The sequence below is a fragment of the Panthera tigris genome, chromosome F3 (assembly GCF_018350195.1).
Source record: "Panthera tigris isolate Pti1 chromosome F3, P.tigris_Pti1_mat1.1, whole genome shotgun sequence".
Taxonomy (NCBI): Eukaryota; Metazoa; Chordata; class Mammalia; order Carnivora; family Felidae; genus Panthera; species Panthera tigris.
Window position 1 is genome coordinate 57,367,790 of NC_056678.1, and position 22,832 is coordinate 57,390,621.

The window sequence follows — 22,832 nt, forward strand, 5'->3', positions numbered from 1 at the left end:
TAAAAATTTGCAGTTCTAAGTGCATGCTTCCAATTTAAGAACTTTTTATAGATATAAACATGCTAACTCCTGGACAAAAGCTACTCTGTCACCAGAAATGGCACTAGTGGCTGCTAATGGTCTCATTCTTGATTTAGAGCAAGTGCGTCTACATACCACACCTAATCTGCTTATAAACAGAAGAATTTCTGTAAAACATGTATAAGAATTTCTCAATTCTAAAAGTAATTAGCAAGATCCACTGTCCCGGAGACTATTCATAAGCAAATGATTTCTTCAAATTTTGTAGGAAAAACAAAAAGAATTCAGTGACAATAGGGTCCTGTATCTCTGCAATGTTTTTAAATAGTCTTATTGAGATATTATTATAAATCAGCCTTCGAAAGTACACAATTCAATGATTATATGAAACTGTGCAACATCACCACCCTCTAACTTTAAAACATCTACATCACCCCAAAAAGAAATTCTGGGCCCTTTATCTACCACTTCCTGGTCCCCCATGCCTCTAGCATCTGGCAGCGACTAATTTGTTTCTATGGATTTGTCTATTCTTGTATTTTGTTTAAATGGAGTCACACAATACGTGGTCGGCTGTGACCAGCTTCTTTCACTTAGCGTATGTTTAAAGGTTCGTGCACGCTACTGCATGAAGGGTACCTCACTATTGTTTAGGACTGAATAAGGCTCCCTTGTATGAACATACCACATTTTGTTTATCCATTCATCAGCTGAGGAACATCTGGGTTATTTGTAACTTAGCTATTACAAATGAGGCTACTCAGCGTTCCTGTCAAAGTTTCTTATGAACACGTTATTATTTTTCTGGAGTACACAGGTAGGAGGAAATTGCTGGCTCAAACGCTAACTCTATGTTTAACTTTTTGAGGAATTGCCACAGTTTCCAAAGTGACCAGATCATCTTAAAATTCATAATCCTATCAGCAGTGTATGAGGGTTCCAATTTTTCCACATCCTCCACCACTTGTTATTGTCGGTCTTTTTGACTATAGTCATCCCAGTGGGTGTGGAGTGACGCCTCATTATGGTATTGATTTGCATTTACCTAATGACTAACGATACTGAGCATCTTTTTGTATGCTGACTGATCATCTGTATATCCACTTTGGAGAAATATCTATTCAAATCCTTTGCCCATTTTTAATCTGTTTTTATGAGTTGTGAGAATTCTTCATTTATTCTGTACACAAGTCCCTTATCAGACACACGTGTAAACATTTTTCTCCCATTCTGTGGGTTTTTTCACTTCCTTGGTGGTATCCCTCGAAGCACAAAATTTTTTAATTTTGATGTAGTCCAATTTATGTATATTTTCTTCGGTTGCTTGTGCTTTGTTTAAGAAAGCAATGCTAAGGTACAAAGACTTACACTTAATGTTTCTCCTAAGTGGTTTATAGTTTTAGCTCTGATATTTAGTTCTTCGATTCATACTTAATTTTTGTAGATGGAGTGAGGTCCAACTTCACTCTTTTGCATGTGACCATCCAACTGATCCGGCACATTTGTTTAAACTCGACAATTTTTTAGACTAAGTTAAGAACCTACTCTGTTCGGGGCATTACTCTAATTGTGGTACCGTCACCACCCACACCACTACCACCATCATCACTAAATGTGTGACAAGGGTTACTGGGTACCAGGCACTGTACCACACTGTTTACATGTATGATGTTATTATGACTGAACGCAATGTGGCATTAAGGGAAAAAAAAAAAAGTATCTGTCCCTGATGAATGAATTCCAGTAGCGGAAACAAGACAGATTCAATAGCATTCAAGACACATTCAATAGAGTGTGATAAACACTCTAAAGAGGAAAAGTGCCAGATACTATGGACATACATAGGTTGGGTGCCTATCGAGACCAGAGCTCTGGGAGAAGTAACATCTGAAAGGTTACCCAGCTGAAGAAAAAGCAGGGCCATTCCAGCAAAAGGCAGGACAGGAGGTTCAAAAGCATTTGATGCCTTTGGAACGCTCCAAGCTATCCAGTATCTTGAACAGGACGGATACGTGAGAGGGTAATTACAAAAGATATGGCTCAGGGGGGTGGAGAGGCCACAACATAAAAAAATCCTACAAGTCACACTAAGAAGTTTAGATTTTACCCTGAAATCAAGAAGAGGTTTTAAGCAGGGGGGGAAATGTGATAAAATTGTTATTTTGAAATTTTTAGAGTTGGGCCCATGTGAAAAGTGGATTAGAAATGGACAGAACTGGAGGCAGGGACGCTACTTTAGAAGCTGTTTTGGTAATCAAGAAGAAATGCCAGGGGAGGGGCGGGCAGGGGCAGAGGGGCTAACACAGCAGAGCAGGGGCCACACAGAGATAGCCTAGACTGGCAGTTAAAGCACTAGAGTTTACCAACTGGAATGAGGGGATGAAGGAGCAAAGCAGAGATGGTACTAAGGATCTCGGGATTTTGAAGATACTGGGTTTGACATATCTATTCAAGGATGTCTAAAAGGCATCAGATTCCCAAGTGTAGCGCTCAAGAGAAAGGTCTGATCACGCAAGAGATGACAATGAAAAAACAGCAGAGACAAAAAAGAAAACCAAAAGGAACACGGACAAAAATTTAGAAACTAAAAGTTTTCCTAATAATCCCATTAGCTCACAGTTTAAAAAGCAACAGAGGGAGGGGCACCTGGGTGGCTCAGTGGGTTGAGCATCATACTTCTGTGCTCACTGCTCAGAGCCTGGAGCCTGCTTCGGATTCTGTGTCTCTCTCTCTCTGCCCTTCCCCCACTTGTGCTCTGTGTCTCTCTCAAAAATAAATAAACATCAAAAAAAATTTTTTTAATAAAAAAATAAAATAAAGAGAAACACAGGGGTGCCTGGGTGGCTCAGTCGGTTAAGCATCTGACTCTTGATTTCAGCTCAGGTCATGATCTCATGTTTTGTGAGTTCAAGCCTGGATGGGGCTTCACTCTAACAGCACAGAGCCTGCTTGGGCCTCTCTCTCTCTCTGCCCCTTCCTCAGTTCATGCTTTTTCTCTCAAAATAAATAGTTTTTTAAAAAATTTAAAAAAAGAAAATACACTATGAAAAAAGAGGTAAGAGTGATAATTTTCACCCAAAGGTAAGATATGATGAAACTTTTTTGTTTATACTTGGACTCCATGAAGATGAATTATAAGATGGTTTAATTTTAGAAATGAATAATTTGTTATTAGTAATTACTGTTTCAAAGTTACCCCTTATTACTATAAAGCCTGAAATACTAAATATAAAACAAACAAATCGGACCGAATAGAGAATTATCAGGGACGGTACTTAAGTAGAAACTTAATTTTTAAAATATTATTTACTGTAAGAACTTTAAGCATTTTCATTTAAACGCTCAAAGACAGGCGTGCCTAGGTAGCTCAGTCAGTTGAGCATCTGACTCTTGATTTTGGCTCAGGTCATGATCCCAGGGTTGTGGGATTGAGCCCACCATTGGGCTCCATGCTGAGCAGGTAGCCTGCTTAAGATTCTCTTTCTCTCTGCCTCTACCCCTTTTCCCTGCTCACATGCTCTAAAATAAAAAAATTTATAAAAAATTTTTTAATTAAAAATTAAAAAATAAATGAACGCTTAACTACATTTACTTACCTAACAGGTTCATATGGTTGATCACAAATAAAGAACCCTCTTCTCTGGAGTTGTATAATGTCTCCTTTTTTCAAATCCTTCAGGCAGGGATCGCCCAGCATTAGTTCCTCATGCTGTAAAGAGGACAGAAGATGAAAATACACCTTCTCAGAAATCAGAGCACTCAAGAGAACTCTACAGTACAAGCTGTTTTTCCAGAGGCTATTTTCAACAAATATGTTAAAAGCTTTACTACTTAAGCAGACACTGTGAAACAGTGAAGAATTAAACAATTACATTTATTGTATTTTCAAAAGTCAAAATCTATAAATTGACGAATTTCAGAAAACCTCTCAACTAACTTGATTGGTGTCCCTGAAGACATATAAATAAGTTTCCCACCACAGGTAGGAGCCACAGTGCAAAAAGCACACTCAGACCTGGCTGAAACTCACGGCAGCCCTCAGCACTTAGGCACAAGGGCTCTGCCTGTCCTCAGGCAACTTACTCACCTTCAGCGTGCTTCAGCTTCTATCTTCCGTAAAATGGAAACATCACCCTTTTACATCTTTTCATTTTAATAAAATTTTACAGATCTTTTCTCCATTTTGTTTGAAAACCAAGTACTTAAAAGTAATTTTTAAAAATTCTTAAAAAAAAAAAAGCTTATATGACAGGGAAAAAAGAAATACGATTTCTTTCAGGGGTCTACCTTACTGTTCTTGTTGACATACTGCTTAAAGTCTTCATCTTTTCCTAGCACGGGCTTTGTGATCAAGTGCTCATAAGTGACACAGACTGCCGGGATGGGAAGAGCTTGCGCGGTCTCTGCAAGCCAAGTGATCTTAGTGGTTTTCTTGTAGTCTTTGTTCTCCAAATTCAATTTTGCATCAAGAGACACAATTTTTCCATCTGCATTTCTAGATATAAGATTGAAAAGTGTTTAGAGAAAACAAACCATAATTGCTATGAATGCATTATTTTGTTCTGTGATCTGTAATAAATGGCTAGAAATTTTCTTTGGAAGAGTGTCAAACATGTATTTGAATGTCTAATATTTGATGAAAAACAAGAATATATTTACAGATTTTAAAGTCACCAGCACGAAGTATTAAAAAATGTAAAGAATTTTAAAGCATGTAACAATTACTTGAAATCATATGCAATGACTGGACAATTAAGATTTCTGAGTTCACATAAACTAATTTTACTAGCATGCTATGTTCCATTTACATAATCTTAAGAACTGACAAGTGTAGCACACTATAATAACTGGACAGTAGCATACTCATCACAAAATAATTTTAAAGCAGATTTTAGGATAAAGATTATGTTACATATACAAATTCTGTCCAAAGGGTCCCTCCCGCAAACTGTATAATGAGAATTAATGACAAAAAGGGATCCCATAAGCATTAGAACTTTTTTTATATTCAGATGTGGTAATTTTCAACATCACAAGCAAAACATATCCCAATATCCAATTAATAAATTGGAACACCTATGGAAAAGAAATTTGTTATGTGTCCAGAATTGAGAGTTTCTACACCTGAGCAAGTTAACCAGTTGGGAAAATGAATGAGTCTAAATTAGGTAATTTTTAATAATGAATAAACTTAAGAATTTCCTTTCACACTTATTAGAAAATAGATGAAAAGTTCTTACTTGTTTATTTTAATAATGTTGATGTTGCCCCAATTTATGAAGGTAACCATCTCACCCTCTGATAATGTCTCTGCATCAGCACCTTCAATGAAAACTTTAGGACTATACCACACTGGCTTTAAGCCAACATCAGGATTCTGATTTAAAAAAAAAAAAGAGTGTTGATTGAAACAACTTATTGAACCCAGCATGCAGATTTATATATTCGTTCATTTTATTCTTTAACCGAATGTATTACCTGTGTTGGTCTGAATCCCAGCTCTATGACAATGAGTAAGCCATCTGACCAATAATGCTAACGGGAGTCAGAGGAAGTGACCTGTCCCTCTAAACTTACTTCCAGCCTAAAATTCTTTGTTTTTCAGAGCTAAGCCCACATTATTTGTCCTTGGTGTCCCTCCAAACAGAATCTGCTTTGCTATCCTCAGAATCTCACTAAAGGTTTTTCAGCAAAGGAGAAAATAAAGTCAGTCCTGATCAGTGACTACAGAATATTACAGGACAACAGATGTCCCCACAGCAGGAAATTGTGGACCTTTCATATTTTAAAAAACAAATTTTAACAAGTATTATATTTGCATACAGATAAATTTTCTGCCTTGTCAGAAAATGTGTTATATAAAGAAGAAAAAAGACCTAAGGAATAAAAAGAATGCTGTGTTAACTTTCAGTTGTTTCACTTCAAGAGAAAAAAGTATAAGAAGATCCTTTGAAATAAATCTTACATAGCATGTATTTAATAACTGTTCAATGAAAGTACCAATACATCTGAGAAAAATTAGTATATTGTATCAAGCTATATTCTGCTGGGCTCAGAACAGAATGCTAACAGGCTAAATCTGTAACACTTTGTGAGGGTAATAATAATGAAAATTCCACATATCAAATTGAGTAATCCAGTCATCATCTAAAGTGTATTTCCAAATCAATTAGTTCCTAACTTATTACTTTCCTTTATCACTTACTCTATTAACTAAGCTATCTGAATACATTTAACCATCATTTTAAAAGCAGCAGCACCCTTAAAAAGTTTTATCCTCACCATTCAAATTTCAAAACATTCAGTTAGCTTCACAATTAAACTAACAGTAGTAGGTGATAGATCAGATACTACCACTCACCAGGCTGAACCAATCAGATGTAAGATAAAGGCAAAGCCAAATCAATAACATACACACACACACACACTTTCCACATCTTATCAGGAATCTCCTTAAAATAACTCAAATCTTTAAAGTTAAAAATAGCCAATGTCATATAGAAAGGCAATCATATTAAGGCTGCATCTTAGAAAATCCATAGCTCTTCGTGATGCATATTGTTATACGTGAGTTAGTCTGTGAGCGTAACGTAATTATGAGTAAGGCTATGAGGGTAGTGAATCGGTCTACGAATCTCCATCACACAATGAAGGTATTTATAGACAACCCCCAAAGCTGGAATACATGGACCTATTTTTGCTTCATGACTGTCAACCAAACAGTCATAACTATCTAAGACAACAACCATGCTTTAACTTAAGAGGAATTCGCCACTATCTACATTTAAGATTTATATTCTCACTTTGCTGATACTTTCTACAACAGAGTAAATGATACTGCGATAGATCCTGGACTAAAATCGTGATTCAAAGGGCGCTTGGCTGACTCAGTTGGTAAAGCATGTGACTCTTCATCTCAGGGTCATGGTTGAAGCCCCTCGTTGGGTGTGGAGTCACTGGGTGTAGAGACTACTTTAAAAAAAAATGTGATTAATATTACTAGGTCTAATGTTTGGCTTCAGGACAAAGAAAGGTAATGATGAATAACCTCATTAACAGCGAATGCACCTCATCTTCCCTATAAAGATAAGAGCATGAATTGTAATACGTCATCTTTCAAAATGACTCCAGAAAGATAAATCTTATTTATATACTTCCACACTATCTCTACAGAATAAGAAAAAGAGGCACAGAGGGTAGTAGTTCTCTGAGACGTGTTGTGGATTATTACTAGAATAATTTTCTTCAGCAGGAAACCCACAAAAATATTTACTTCAATTAGTATCAACCCCTAACAAATAAGGTTGAATAGAAAATGATCCCCAAACCACACTATTACCACTAAACCACACTGTCCCCTCTTTAATCCTGCTCCTTCTGAGAATAACATTGGTGGAAGTGAAGGTGACCTTTGGGTGTTTGGCTACTTCCTTCATCTCCTCCTGAGCCTCAGGGACATTCACCGGAATCACTTCTTTCTTCAGTAATGCAACATATCGCGGAGCCACCGGGTCAATAACCTGCAACAAATGCACCCTCGTTTTAAAACATTCAGACATTTTAAAAACTTCATAAATAAATAATAGCACAGGAATACTAACTGGCTTTCTTTGTTACTGCATTTACTAATTTTTTGGTTTACCTGCTAAGTCTTCTAATATTTAACTGTCAAGTAGAAAGAAAGAAAAAAAACAATCATGAAATTTAGAGTTCCTTTCCAAGAATTAACTACTAACAGGTAAAAAGAAACCAATTAGTTAAAGCAAAATACTTCTTTTGAAAGTCATGTTTTACTCTGGTATAAGAAGGTGAGGAAAAATTATCCTGTGGGGTTATGTATCAATCCTACAGGTAAATGTGTTACGTAATTTTGTATTGTTGGAAAGTCCATTTTGAAAGAATATAGATATATGTGTTTTAGTACCGTTTTTAGCGTTTGGCAACACAACACCATCAAAAGCAAAATAGCATTAGGTCACTATAATAAGGCAATTCTACAAATCTTAGTATAAACAAGACATTTCTACTGGTCTGCAAGCCATATATACAGGGAACGCTGTGTTCCCAGTACTCAGCAAGGGCCTGGCACACACAGGTAATGAACAAGCATTTGCAGGCTAACTGAACAAATGGTCGTGCTCCCGAGGCTCTAAACTAACTCCACCTCCAAAACATGAGTAGGCTGCCCTTCTAGGTCTGATGTCTTTTCTTCACTTCACTGTTCAAAATTTAAAATGATCCATGATGACCACATATAACAGCAGTGTTTAGACACTAAAGCGTATGGAAGAAAATGTAGATAGAGGCATGTGTAGAGTCAAACAGCTAAGTAGAAGGATGCAGGAAATAGTGGTATGGCTAATTAAACTTGGCTGTTTGGTTTGTTTTGTATTAACTTTGTCGTTGCCACTGTTGGGTTGGTTTTTGTTTGTTTGCTTTGAGACTATTTTTCGGCTTCTGAAAATTACGAGTGACTCGAAACATCCTTAGAGAGTCCCTCAAAGAAACTAGAAAAGCTACTGAACTTCCCCATGTCTGCTACTCCTAATGGCTTATATTCCACGTCGGTAGTAGATCAACACCAGCCTCTCTGTTTATTATTTCATTCTTTGCTCCCCTGAGTTAGCTTACAGGTCATTCTTACTCGTTTGGGATTTCTTCATTCAGCTACAACTGGGCTAGAATGATCCAAGATTTAATTAGTGACTACTCAGTTCAGTATTTAAGCCAGGAAGACAGATGAAATTTCTTTAAAGTTACAACCAGACAAGCCAACCTGACAAGTCAGTTTCCTCAACTGATGAAAGGAGTAGAAGACGGCCTCCCACAGCTGACTACCTGAGACGCTCACTCAGGGCACTGGCCGGCACTGTACTCGGGCCACTCGACACTAAAAGATTATCAAGGTAATGGTCTGAAGTAAAGTCTAGGAATCTATATATTTTTTAAGTTTATTTATTTTGAGAGAGAGCGTGAGCAGGGGAGGGAGAGAGAGAATCACAAGCAGGCTCTGCACCATCAGCACAGAGCCTGACACAGGACTCGAACTCACGAGCCGTGAGACCATGACCTGAGCCGAAGTCAAGAGTCAGACACTCGACCGACTGAGCCACCCAGGCACCTCTAGAAATCTATTTTTAATAAGCATTCCATAGATGGTCAGGATCAGACAAGTTTGGGAAATCTTGGATTAAAAGATTTAAGTCTTTTACAGCTCTAAAATTATACTTTTATTTATCTAAAGGTTTGTAATTCTAAAACTTTCTGGATCAAATTACTCTAAAGGGTCCCCGGAATTTCAAGGAGTTGCTCTAGCAGACACCACCGAGTGGGGGAAGGACAGGCCTCGTACTGGGCAGAAGAGGACTCCAGAACCCTCGACACACTTCAACCAGGACACCCTTTCACTGACTGGGGTTTACTTGAAAGTTGTTCATTTCAAGGAAGACTTTGCTTGTTTGGGGTTGAAGAGGGAAGTCTCTACATAAATTTTCTAGCTAGGAGCGCACATGAGGGTCATGATGAGATTTGGGGAAAAAACTATTATATTATCATACCACTGAAATACTAACACAGACTGTAAAATTAAAACACTAAATAAAATTTGATGGAAGTAAATACTATTCTGAAATGAACACCTTAATAAAGCTTGTGACTCTTCTGCCTTGACTGAAGACTTCAAATCTTAACATGTAAAACCAAGAAGGAAGTTAGAGAGGAGCTGGTGAAATGTCTATCAGTAATAAGGTAGATCATTTAATGGAAATGGATTCTATTTAGTTATTCTGTATTAGTTTCCTTCTGAGATGAAAAGTCAGGCTAAGAAAATACAGATTATAGTAGTTGCAGAGGGATACTAAGATTATTACCACCCCACATGTCACTGTCTCCTTCATCCATTTCTCCCCTCTTCTCTTTACTATATATACCACACTCTGTAAATAAAGCTCTTTCCCCAAAGGAGAATGTATTTAAAGAGTTCCAGCTAATCCAGAGTTAATCCACTTGTCTTTTAGCAGGAGATGCTTTAACAGAAATGCTAAGTTACCAAGAGTGGGAGAGTGTCCAAAGAATGACATTTTTTTTCTCTGTCCTTAATAACTGCTTCACAATGCCAGAGCATTAAATTTAGTTCACTGATGCTTCACTTACATTTTATTTGCAGAACTTGGAAAAAAAGAACAAGCCACAAAAAAACAAAGCAGTGACCAGACTGAATGTGACATGAGCCCTAAATAAGAGATCTGTACCGCAAGGGTCAGAGAGAATGGCAAAGTGAAGGACATGTGGGAAGATGTCAGGAAGGCCAGCAGTAGAAACAAAAAGGTACATATCAGAACAACTTCATTTTTACTACCAATGAAAAATTTTAGCCGTGCTATGTGTTTAACATGGTGCTTGATGATTAGGGATCCCACAGATGTATGGATAAACAAAGTAGACTGAAAAATACTCACCTACCTTCACTTCCTCCCACATCCCCACTAAAAAGACATAAAGGATTTTTTTTGTTTGTTTAAAGGTACAAACCCAGAAAAATTAGTGTAATTGGAGAGGAGATAACAACAACAAAATGCTGGAATCTGGAGACCATGTGGAAACAGCCCCTCTCTGCAACTGCCTCTCCCCCAGCCCCACTGAAGAACGGAAGATTACTCTAGGAGGAGCGTGTCCAGATCCTTCTTGATACCAGATACCAGAAAGAGCTGAAGGGGAGGGTTCTGCACGAGGGGATTAAGTGAACGTATGACACCACACAGGCCGCACCAGTCTGCTCAGTTCAGCTCCAAAGCTGACAGCAGCCAAGCCTTCACACTTCAGGCACGTAACTGAAAGAAACCCTCTGGAAAAACTGCCTAATCCAAGAAGTGAGATATAAAGTTACTGACACAGAAGCTGTCCAACTGACTGACTCAGCCAGGTCATCCTACAGTGAGTCTCAGCTGAAGGTCCAACTCTTCCCTTCAGGGCTTCTCACTGCTCCCTTAGTCCATGTTACACGTGCAGATGACCAAGACTAACCAGACATCAGAGATGCCTCTGATACGCCTTTCACAGGAAAGAATAAGCCTAAAGAAACAATCTGCAGGAAAGAGATGTCATGAGAAAAATACTCCTAGTGATGTTAGCGTTCTAAGCAGGAACAGAACAAGAAGCAGAGAATAAAAAAGAAATCTTAGAAATAAGATACATAAATGAAAACCTCAACAGAAGGGTAGGAAGACAGAGTCAAGTAGATCTAGCGGAAAGCAAAGGCAAAAGAGAGAAAATAAAATTAGAGGACCAGTCCATGAGGCCCAACATTTGCTCAAGAAGAGTTCCAGAGAGAAGAAAACGTAGTAGAGAAAAAATAAAGCATTCAAGAAAATTTCCCAGAACTGAAGGAATGAGTTTCCAAACTAGGAGCCACATGTTCTTCTGATAGATAGGGATGAAAACAGACCCCCAGCACAGCACATAATCATGAAATTTTTTAAGTGAAAAAAAAGTCAGGGGGCGCCTGGGTGGCTTGGTCGGTTAAGCGTCTGACTTCGGCTCAGGTCATGGTCTCACGGTCCGTGAGTTCGAGCCCCGCGTCGGGCTCTGTGTTGACAGCTCAGAGCCTGGAGCCTGTTTCAGATTCTGTGCCTCCCTCTCTGTCTGCTCCTCCCCTGTTCATGCTCTGTCTCTCTCTGTCTCAAAAATAAATAAACGTTATAAAAAAAAAAAAAAAAAAAAGTCAGGCGCCTGGATGGTTCAGCGGGTTAAGCATCCAACTTCAGCTCCATTGATGATCTCACAGTTCATGGGTTCAAGCCCTGCACCGGGGCTAAGAACACAGAGCCTGCTTCAGATACTCTTTCTCCCTCTCTCTCTGCCCCTCCCTCACTTGCACTCTCTCTCTCTCTCTCTCTCAAAAATAAACAAACATTAGAAAAATAATAATGAAAAAAAAAGGCCATATACAAGGTCTCAAAAATCTTCATCCCTTGCCCCCTTCTCAGGGAGCTACCAAAGGACAGAGTACAGCAAAGCAAGAGAGTAATAAAAAGAGAAGGGAGATCCAAGAACCAGAGGATCCATCATAGAACAAACACAAAGGGGATTCCGGGACGATGATGACTGACCTCAGAAGACTGCTTGCTGTGCTTCAGAAGCTAACGGGCCCTAATCTAGATCAGAAGGGAGTAGCGCAGAAGGCTCTGGAAGAGATGTCTCCACAATGAAACTGAAAGTATACTGAGGCATAAGAACATCTTGTTAGGAAATTTAGATAACTTGCAGAAAGCCGCAGACAGATTTAGAAAACTAAACAAATGAGGGGGAAAACAAAACAATCAGCTACAAGAAAGCCAACAAGATATAAGAAAAAGTAAGAGACCCACATCCCTGCTTTCCACTGTAGGAAGTCAAATAAGGATGCCTGAAACTAAAAAAAAAAAAAAAAAAAAAATCAAGAAGTAAGAACACATATCTTATTTAGAGATACAGGCAAGAAAAACACCAAAAGAATTACCCAAAAGAGCTGAAAGTGATTTCTCTAGAGGGAGAAAATGTAAGAACAGAAGACAGGAAAATCTGCTGTTCACTTTAACAGACCCTACAGAACTCTCTAACCATAATGAAATATATAGTTCATACAATTGAACTAAGTGCACATGTATGATTTTATTAGAACTGAAAACCTGTAAAATTTGGTTTATTAATGAAAAGTACTCCAAATTAACTTTACCTATAAATTCTACTTGTACTTATTATTAGTAACTGCAGCAACAGAAAGAACCAATTAGTTCCGTTATGTATCAAAAAACACACAAGACTAAATAAAACAAATTCAAGACACATGCGAGACAAGCAAGTATTTCTTGAGGCAAGGCATCAGCACAATCAAGCAGCAATAAGAAAAAAAAAATTACAGAACACAATCACAGAGACTATAGTTCAAAACATGGCATTTTAATGATTTGCCTTATTATAGTGTCTAAGCATCTGCTTCCAATTAGAAATTAATAATGTCCATATGCAGTATTCCTTGACTTTCATTTAAGAAATAGTTAAAAAAAATAAAAGCTACATTCAGTTAAGACACAGTGAACCTTCAATACAACTCAATGAAACATACAACTTTAAAACTCTGTCCTCTCAGTACACAAGGGAACAGGAGAATGGAGTTAGCCCAATCTTCCCTTTGCCACTAAGAAAACTAGAGGACATGTGTTTTTGAAACTAGGAATAATGCATTTTCAATGGATTTGTATAAGCAAGTCTTTTATATAAATGTGATTGTGCTTCAAGGCTGTATAACATCTCAGGTTATAACATGTATGCTAAAAGCTATGTGCTAAGTAAGGCAGATAAAAGCATTAGGTAATACCTTCTTACAGAGAGCTCGCAGCTTGAAAGCAGAAAAATGAAATGCAGTGTTCATAAAAGATTGAACGAAAAAACTGTTACCGTTCCCCACTAACTCCAAGTTTGTTTTAATCATGGTTACCTGCTTGGTATAGCTAATAGGCTTAATGCTCTTTTTATGTTTAAGAAAGGAAAACATTCCATTTTCCTGAAGGTCTGCAAAATGACAACATCCTTCACAAAATTTTCTCTACAATGAACACATTAATGAATTCCACACATATTACATTATTCAGGAGTTAGGCATGAGAAAGGAGGACCAAGAGTCAAAACATGTACCTTTTTATTAAATGCCCAAATTTTGTCCCATTCCATGTTCACAACTGAACGTGAAGAGCCCTAGAAAAACAATAAATAAAACGATTTAAAGGTCAAGAAGTGTCCATTAGAATATTTAATTAAAGCTACGCATGTTAGAAAAGAATACACCCAATAAATACTGTTGACTTCCGCTGGGATATAAAACTGAGTGTGCACGAACCAATCCAGTTGCCCTGAACAGCCACAGTCAAGAGCACATATTTCAACAGGTAAGCATACCATGGCTGCCTCTGTCCCACTCCAGCTTAAGGGTTTAGGACATTCTCAATTTTCCACTATTAGAAACATACTCCTTAAAAAAGAAAAAAAAATCCTACCCTTACATTAGAAGGAACAAATAAGGAACAGAATGGACAGAAATAACAGAGACTAAAGGGGTATTAATGAGACACGTAAAAACACCGAGAAGCCGGAAAACAAAGCGTAGGTCACCTGAGCAGCAATAAACTGTTTCAGCCCTTCGACAGTCATCCCTCTTCTGAGCACACCACGAACTGTGGGAAATCGGGGGTCATCCCTGGGAAAGAAGGAAATGTTCAGTTACCAAGGAGAACTCTTTAATGTATAATCACAAGGAGTACAAAATGCCTTAACGAATAATAAACTATAAACAGCTTGTGAAAAGACTTGTGACTAACAGTTGCTTATAAGAACTGGGTTCCCGTGAGCCCTCGTTCATGGAAGAGCAAAACTGCTCTCTGGTCAAATACTGCTCAGTAAAATAAATGTACTAGAAAGAGTAAAGTACATTTCAAAAAGACACAAAGGTGACATCTTCAAATACAGAAAATCCATGCATTAAGACGTTCTTATTTGCTTTTTATTTTACAATATTCATGGTCTCTATTCTATACATGACCATGAAAATCAGAGAAGAGATGGTCTCATGTCATCCACGTATGAATGTACTTCACAAAGCCCTTTGGGTTATAAAAAAATATACACATTTGGGTTATAAAAAATATACGCACTGCTTATTAATATTCTGCAGAAATTTGCACACTTTAGTAAGTTTGCAATAAAACCCTTTGCCTGGAGCCCAACATTTGCCTTTTGTCAAATATAGCTTCACAATAAACCAGTATAAAATACATCTGATTCAACATATAATACTTAATACATACTGTCACTATTATGTGATGCCAACAGAAACTACTGTATACATTCTTATTTAGATAAAAAATATTCTTGACTTATCAGCATGGTAACCCATCTGAACAGGTTTTGTTTACACAGATACATGGCTACAAGGTGACTTTAATTTTCATACTCTTCTTCCTCATAGAAATCCCATATAGGTTATTAATATGCTACCGAGATTTGCAAACTTTTCCTAGGTGCTGAATCCTCTGGGCAACCGACTGCTCCACAAGGTGGATCTTCACCACCAAGGCAGAGACCATTTATGTCTTTGCTTCAACTCAGGGCATCCTGGTCTTCATGGGACCCAGCTGAAAAGAAAAGCCTCAGAGCCTCAGCAGTGTGGAGAGTGGTAACTAGATCTACAAAGGACCAGAGTCACAACTATTTTTCTAAACAATGCTGAGATTTGCAGAGGCTGTGCCCTTGTGTGTTTCATTCCCATGCACCAGGGTCCACAATGGGCACTCCGTGTTTGTAGCATTAAAATAAAGGGGAGGGGAAGGGGACCCGATGCACTGGATGAAATAAAGACAAGGACCAAAAACCCTAGAGACCCACCCATTCCACCTCTTCCCATTCATCCTCCCCACCACTCAAAAGTTTTAAAATCACTGATATACCACGTTCTTACTTCCTCTCAATTCTAAGTAACAGTAAACATACCATCCGTCTACCAATCCTTCATTGACAAACCATGTGAGTTTTCTCTTGGATAGCACTGTGTTGTTGAGATTTAATCGACTATATTCCCAAATATACGGCTTTCTTATGCCTAAGGCTTCAATAATCCAATAAAACTGTTCATCTCTGTCATGGTATTCTGTTGTTCTCAGGGCATGTGTAACACCTTCAATACTGTCTACTATGGGGCAGGCAAAATCGTATGTCGGATACACACTGGAAAAAAAAGAATATTTTTAAAAGCAAAATAAAGCATTTTACCCTTTCCATATTAGATCATGCATTATAAGCAGCAACAGTAATTTGAAATAATTCCTTACAAGTTAGGAATTTCTTAAAAATAATAGGTTTTGCAACCCATAATATTATCAAAGCATATCAAAACATCAGTCTTTGAGGAAAATAAATCAGTTAACCCACTCAATATTCAAACCAATTCACAGCAAATTCCACAATCACATTTCTGTAATGGCCAATGTATACCATGGTAGAAAACAAAAGCAATATACATACAGTTGACCTTGAACAACACAAATTGGAACTATATGGGTCCACTTACGCATGAATTTTTATAAATACAATACAGCACTATAAATGTATTCTCTCTTCCTTACAATTTTCTTAACATTTTCTTTTCTCTGGCTTATTTAAGAGCACAATATATATTACATATAACAAACAAAATATGTGTTAATTGTGTTATCGGTAAGGCTTCTGGTCAATAGGCTATTAATAGTCAAGTTTTTGGGGAATCCAAAGTTATATACAGATTTTTGACTGCACAACCCCCTGCATTGCTCAAGAGTCAACTGTACTTAATAATTCAAGGGAAATTTTAGCTTTCCAATATCTTAATTAATCCCACACTCAAGTAAATCCCTATGCTTAATCTCCTGTAATTAAATGAATTCAAGAACAAAGCATTTCCTTCTCTGACAAGTAAAAGGGAAGAAAACTAGGTTAATTAAAATTCTATTTAAGATGGAATAGTCTTAAAAACAATTCCTGATTAATATAATGTACATAATGCACAAGTACTTTTAATTTGAATTTTAAAAATATGCCGTATTATGCCTTCTAATTTTTAGGCTACAACTTCATTAAACTTCTACTTCATTATGCTTAGCAATTATTTCATACTGAAAATGCACATCCAAATTAACTTTTCCAATGTATTCAAAGTATTTGCCTAGTAAAATGAGTAAGCACCCTGTTAAAAATGAGAGACTTATTAAAAAAAAACAACAACGAAAGATTTGTGTATACATGTATAACCACACCCATAATGTGTTTGTCTACATACGGACACACAGATCTATACCTACAAGTTTAAAGTCACGTTAGCTAAACAGGTTATCATTTACATTCACTAATCTCTTCAGAAGTTATGATTCAGCATTTATCTATAGTGGGTTTCTTCAAAGTATAAAAAAGTACATTCTACGGTTGCTTTATATGGTAAATTAATGGAGAAGGGGAACCCATTTAAAGAAAAAGAATCTTTTAACTGAAAACCCACTTAGAAAACTAATCGAAACTAGAAAAAAAGAACCCACATATTTTCTTATAATGCTCACATTTCTGTAAAGTTTCAAGTCTATCACTTTTTTTTTTTTTTTGTGAATCAACTTCTGCCCAGCAGAATCCAAGTTTATAAGAGGAAGAAAAAGATCTTCTAAAGATACACACCACAATACACCTAATCAATATGTAAAAAGCAACTTTAGGCAAACTGAAGGACCTTAAGGAAGTACCTTAGAAACAACCTAGTATAACCTTAATCAATAGGTGAGTAAACAGCCCAAGAGATTAGGTTACATGCTTTACCAAAAGCAGTTATTAATCTATGAGTGAACAAAGATCCAGGTCTCTTGACTATTCTGCATCTACTCTTGTGTGTAGAGGCAATCAAAGTGAAATCACAGTAGGCTGCCTAGCATAATGAAAGAGATACACCTACTTGTATTTATTTCCAGTTCTCGGATGTGGCTGAATTTTACAGCGATAAAGCGTTGGGTCTCTCATACATCCATTGTTACTACTCATGTCGATTTTTGCTCTCAGACAACAGGACTGACCAAACTGGCTCCCTTTTTTCATTTCTTCCCACATTTGTAGATTCTTCTCAATAGCTGTAAGATTAATTATATTACAGTTTATCTAATATATTACTAACCTAGTTGAACTGAAATTATTTTAATAGTTTACTTTTATATTATAAGCACACTCCCCTAGTTTAAAAATACCATCATAACTGTATGTATGTAGAGAATAAGTTGTCAATAGAAACGAACGTGGGGGCGCCTGGGTGGCTCCGTCGGTTAAGCGGCTGACTTCGGCTCAGGTCATGATCTCGCGGTCCGTGAGTTCAAGCCCCGCGTCAGGCTCTGTGCTGACAGCTCAGAGCCTGGATCCTGTTTCGATTCTGTGTCTCCCTCTCTCTGACCCTCCCCCGTTCATGCTCTGTCTCTCTCTGTCTCAAAAATAAATAAATGTTAAAAAAAAAAAAAAAAAAAAATTAAAAAAAAAAAAAAAAAAGAAACGAACGTGGCCTCTTAAAAATAAATAAATATACAAATTAAAAAAAATAAAATAAAAAATAAATTAAAATACCATCATAGTTCCAATACCTGGTACGAAGAGTAAATGCATCATTTTTTATGAAGAAGTCTCGCAAAAAACACTTAGGAAAAGTACTCTATGAATATGTTTTTAGAAGTCAAAGCAATACATTTCACTGATATAGTACTCATTAAGGGTAAGAGACCTGGGGCACCTGGGTGGCTCAGTCAGTTAATTATCCTACTTCAGCTCAGGTCATGACTCTTGGTTCACGAGTTTGAGCCCCGCATCGGGCTCTGTGCTAATAGAGTCTGGAGCCTGCTTCAGAGTTTGTGTCTCCCTCTGCCTCTGCCCCTCCCCTGCTCGTACTCTGTCTCTCTTTCAAAACTAAATAAAAATTTTTTTTCACTGAGATAAATAAATAAAAGGGTAAGAGACGAAACATGAGACTTGAAGGTTTTTCTCGCCCTGTGTTTCCCACTTGCCGATCAAGGCACAGCTAGCCAGCCCCTGAGCGTCTCAAATTTAATTCTGCTTTTGAAGCAGAAGCATTCTGTTCCTCTGCTTCCTCATGCTCAGGAGACAGACCAGACTGGCCTGATCCACAGGGCCCACAGGCATCAGTGCTACAGCCTGTGCCCATGTAAAGAACATGACTTGGGCTGTGAGCCTGAGTCCATGGGCTACCAGAAAACCCTGTCAGTCATTCCAGTGGAAAACAGGACTCTCTTGGATCAAAAAAAAAAAAAAAAAAAAAAAAGAGAGATCACAGAAAACAGTGATACAAATTTCATCCCAGAAAATTCTGTCCCAAGTAGCTATGGTTCTATCTTGTGAAAATACTGAAAACCTGCCCCATGCAGGTAAGAAAGAACTATTAAACAATGACTCTCTGTGGAACCTCCTGAAGATATGATGGACACTTTGTCCTCAAAAAAAATCAAATGAGTCTAAAACTACAGTTGTTAACTATTTTTGAAAATGTTAGGGAAACCTCAAAAAGAGGGGAAAAAAAGACTTTTTAACAATTTGACAACAATTCACTATACACTTCCCAAATGTGACATCATGGCAACATAAATGCAGAATAAAAACAGCCCCAATCAGTAGCTCAGGAGACAAGTAATGAATAAGAAATATGCTTTTTCGTTAAGTGATATCTCAGAGGTATAGAGTTGTACTAACTAAGCTTACATATTACACTCACATGCTGAAAAGAAGATTCGGGTACTAATAACATGATCACTGAACCTCTTAGAAAGGCTAAGTATTTAAATTGGGAGAACTACAAAGAGTTGCAGAAGTACTCACCGCAGTGGAATGAACGCAATGCAAAGGACCAAGTGCAGTGAGACACTATGGGCACAACTACGGGCACACACACTTCGCATGTAGTTGTGACACCAACAAAGTAGTAACGATGTAAAGATGATAACGAAAGAAAAAAAGAAACCTGTGATGAACGTATGGGTCACATTCCCAAATGGGTCTCAAACCAGCATCTTTCACAGAAATCTTGTTCTACTAAAGAAGTAGAACACAAGACCGCCAATTAAAATATAAGACATTAAATGAGCCTTACAGTTTTTTCTATGCTTGGATTCTATCCTCTGTTCACGTTCTGCTTTCATCTGCTCAGCAGGAGTATCATCCACATAAGCCTTCCCTTCCTGAATTAGCTTCTCTGCGTATTTCATTATAGTTTCAAAATGATCCGAGGTATAAGTAAATTGATCCGGTTTGATATGCAACATTGCAACATCCTCCAAGATAACCTGCAAAGAGAATCCAAAATAACCATCAACTTATCTTTTGCATTTTCTTGTGTATTTTCAATCCTTGATACTGCATTTGGGCAAATGTAATAATACACCATCAGTCAAAAAAAGAAAAAAAGCCTGAAAATGGTTGTACAAGTTGTATATTAGGTCAGAAAAGAAAAAAAAAAAAAAGATAATCATTATACTAGTCTCCAAATTTTCAGCTGAGAAAGCTGATTTCATGATGGAGCTTTCCATTTACTCTGGAAAACTGGTTATTATTGGTCATACCGACAATCATTTGCCCTCTCTTTGAACATATTGCAGTGCTTCTGAACAAAGAGGATAGAAGAGGCCAAGAAACCTCCCCATTTTCCGATACCTACTTGGTGTTTGTTTCATTCACACACTTACAATTATATGACAGAAAGGAAACCTGTCTCTAGTGACCAATTCATTTAAGAAATTGGTACTTATAGGAAAACATAGCACTTTGGTAAAATTGTACAATTGAGGAAGAAAACAGTAAGTGGAAGTTTTTGCTATAGGAGCTCAATATTGCTTGCCTTAGGTCTCAGACACAGAATAGACAGATGAGGGAAAAAGGCAGCTATGAGAACAAACTTCATTTATTTTCTTACCATGAAGGTATCCAGTCACCCTCTAATTTTAATTAACTTTTCTGACAAAGGGTCATCACTACACCTTTAATTACCTTCTCAAAATCTTCCTTTTCTTTTTCGGGATTTGTGTCATCAAATCTCATGATCAGTTTCCCTTTAAAGTTAACCTGGTAGTGCTGGTTCAGAAGAGCAGCTTTTGCATGCCCAATGTGTAAGTAACTAAAACAAAAACATTTCACAAAGAAACTCATTAACATGTTTTACCTAAATACTTGAACTTAACCTTCCTGAGGAGATGAGAACTAAACAAAAATCCTTCTAGTTGGTACTCCCGTCATAGTTTATTTTCTAACAAGAAAGTACTCTGATAGAAAAGCTGACCCTCACAGGAAGAAAAAGACACTACAACATTTATAAAGTCATCACAAGAAACAATTTCACATGGAACATCTCACAAAGAGACAAGTGATTTAGTCACGTTACCACCTTAAGGAGAATCTTTTTCTTTTTTACAGAGGAAATGAGTGGTCGTTTCGTTAGGGGAAACCTGCTTCCTGGACAACGGTGTCCAGGGCTACACGGGAGGCTACACGGTGTCCAGGGCTACTCTGCACAGAGACCTGACTCTGCGGTGGACGGAGCACCCACCTCGTGCACGCCAGCGAGAGGCGCCTCTGAGATCGCCACTGCCACGTGCTAACTCGTGGACGGACACGCGGGAATCGGGAAGCTGCAGAAGAGCCACTTATTCTCAAGGCTTCGATTCTCTCAAAAGCCAAAATACAAGGATTTCAACTAAAGGACTTGACAGGTCTCATCCAGGACCAACGCTCCATGAATCGCAATCTGTGAAAATACTATTCTGTTCCTATGGGCAGTTGGCAATTACAAGTAAAATATATCAGAGGCCCTGTTGATATAATATGTCACCATTTCCCTTGATCAGTGAAGTGGGTAAAAAGCAGTATCTTGTACCACTAACAATGAAAATACACTTTCCTGGGCAGCAAACAGGGCATGAAGTGAGGAAGTTTAATAATCCGCTCTCACGAACTTTTACTAGTTGCCACTGACAATGGTAGCCACCGTCCCCCTGTGCTAGTCTCCTAGTTTCTCGCCCACCTCTGATCTCAGCTGGGGTCAACAGGGGAGAGGGAAATACAACTCCTTGCATGTCTTCACACCAGTTTTTAAATCAATCCATGTTTTAGAAATTCACGCAGCATTCTAGATCAATGATTCAATGTTAAGAAGGATTTATATGCACCAGTTAATGCAGACAAGTACAAAGCAATGCATTTACGGCTATTCAAAACTTTCTATAAAAAATAAAAGGCTGTCACTGGTATCCCAGATGAGATTCTAAAACAGAAAAAGGACATTAGTCAAAAACTAATGAAATCAAAAAAAGGTATGGAGTTTAGGTGTTAATAGTAATATACTGATATTGGTTCACTACTTGTGACAATGGTACCTTAGAGTAATGTTAAGATGTTAAGATCATGGACAACCGGGTACGGTATATGTGGGAACTTTCTGTACTATCTTTGCCACATTTCTGTAAATCTAAAACTATGCTAAAATAAAAGGTTTACCGAAAGTAAAATAAAACAAAGGACCGTGAGTTCCAAGAAAGAAACAGAAACACCTATTGCAGTTTTCATGGAAAGTGTTATACTTGTATCATGTTATACCTATCATTAAAAACAGGAAAAAAAAGACAACTACTCATCACTGACTACCCATACTATATGATAGTTAATGTGCTAGGCTTTACACAAAAGAATTAATTTAAGAGGAATGAGGAAATCAAACCATTATCTTACACTTAAAGATATTATTTCTGGGGGCACCTCGGTGGCTCAGTAGGTTAAGCGTCCAACTTCGGCTCAGGTCACGATCTCACGGTTCGTGAGTTTCAGCCCTGCGTCAGGCTTTGTGCTGATTCAGATTCTGTGTTTCCCTCTGTCTCTGCCCCTCCCCCACTCGCACTCTGTCTCTCTCTCTCTCTCTCTCTCTCAAAAATAAAGATTAAAAAAACAAAATTAAAAAAAAATTTTTAAAGATATTATTCTGAACCTGAAATAATGTGTGCAGTTCTAACAAGTCTAAATGTCAAGAAAGCTAACAAGACTATGAAATATTCACAAGGTAACTAAAATAGTAATCAGCTCAAGAAACAACCTAATTGGAATAGCTAAAAAAGTGAGATTCGCGCTATGTCACAGTTAGCACTTATGCTGAATAGGGCTTCTGCCACCCATAACAAACACAGGCAATAGAACTTTAAGTCAAATGGATTCTAGAACCAGACAGCACAGGTTTGAGT

At 37.6% G+C, this 22,832-nt stretch overlaps 1 protein-coding gene across 2 annotated transcripts in view; it reads right to left on the reverse strand.

Annotated features, from left to right (window-relative positions):
* Positions 1–22,832, reverse strand: part of EPRS1 (glutamyl-prolyl-tRNA synthetase 1) — a 72,109-nt gene that overhangs the window by 35,700 nt on the left and 13,577 nt on the right. The window contains exons 7-16 of one of the 2 annotated variants that reach the window (XM_042975947.1): positions 20,596–20,722; positions 19,703–19,895; positions 17,519–17,690; positions 15,541–15,774; positions 14,167–14,251; positions 13,693–13,752; positions 7,431–7,541; positions 5,262–5,398; positions 4,309–4,516; positions 3,618–3,730 (exon numbers count right to left, since the gene is read on the reverse strand). In XM_042975947.1, the coding sequence (XP_042831881.1) occupies positions 3,618–3,730; positions 4,309–4,516; positions 5,262–5,398; positions 7,431–7,541; positions 13,693–13,752; positions 14,167–14,251; positions 15,541–15,774; positions 17,519–17,690; positions 19,703–19,895; positions 20,596–20,722 (1,440 nt within the window). The remainder of the gene's footprint in view (positions 1–3,617; positions 3,731–4,308; positions 4,517–5,261; positions 5,399–7,430; positions 7,542–13,692; positions 13,753–14,166; positions 14,252–15,540; positions 15,775–17,518; positions 17,691–19,702; positions 19,896–20,595; positions 20,723–22,832) is intronic. The other variant, XM_042975948.1, reaches the window with a different exon arrangement.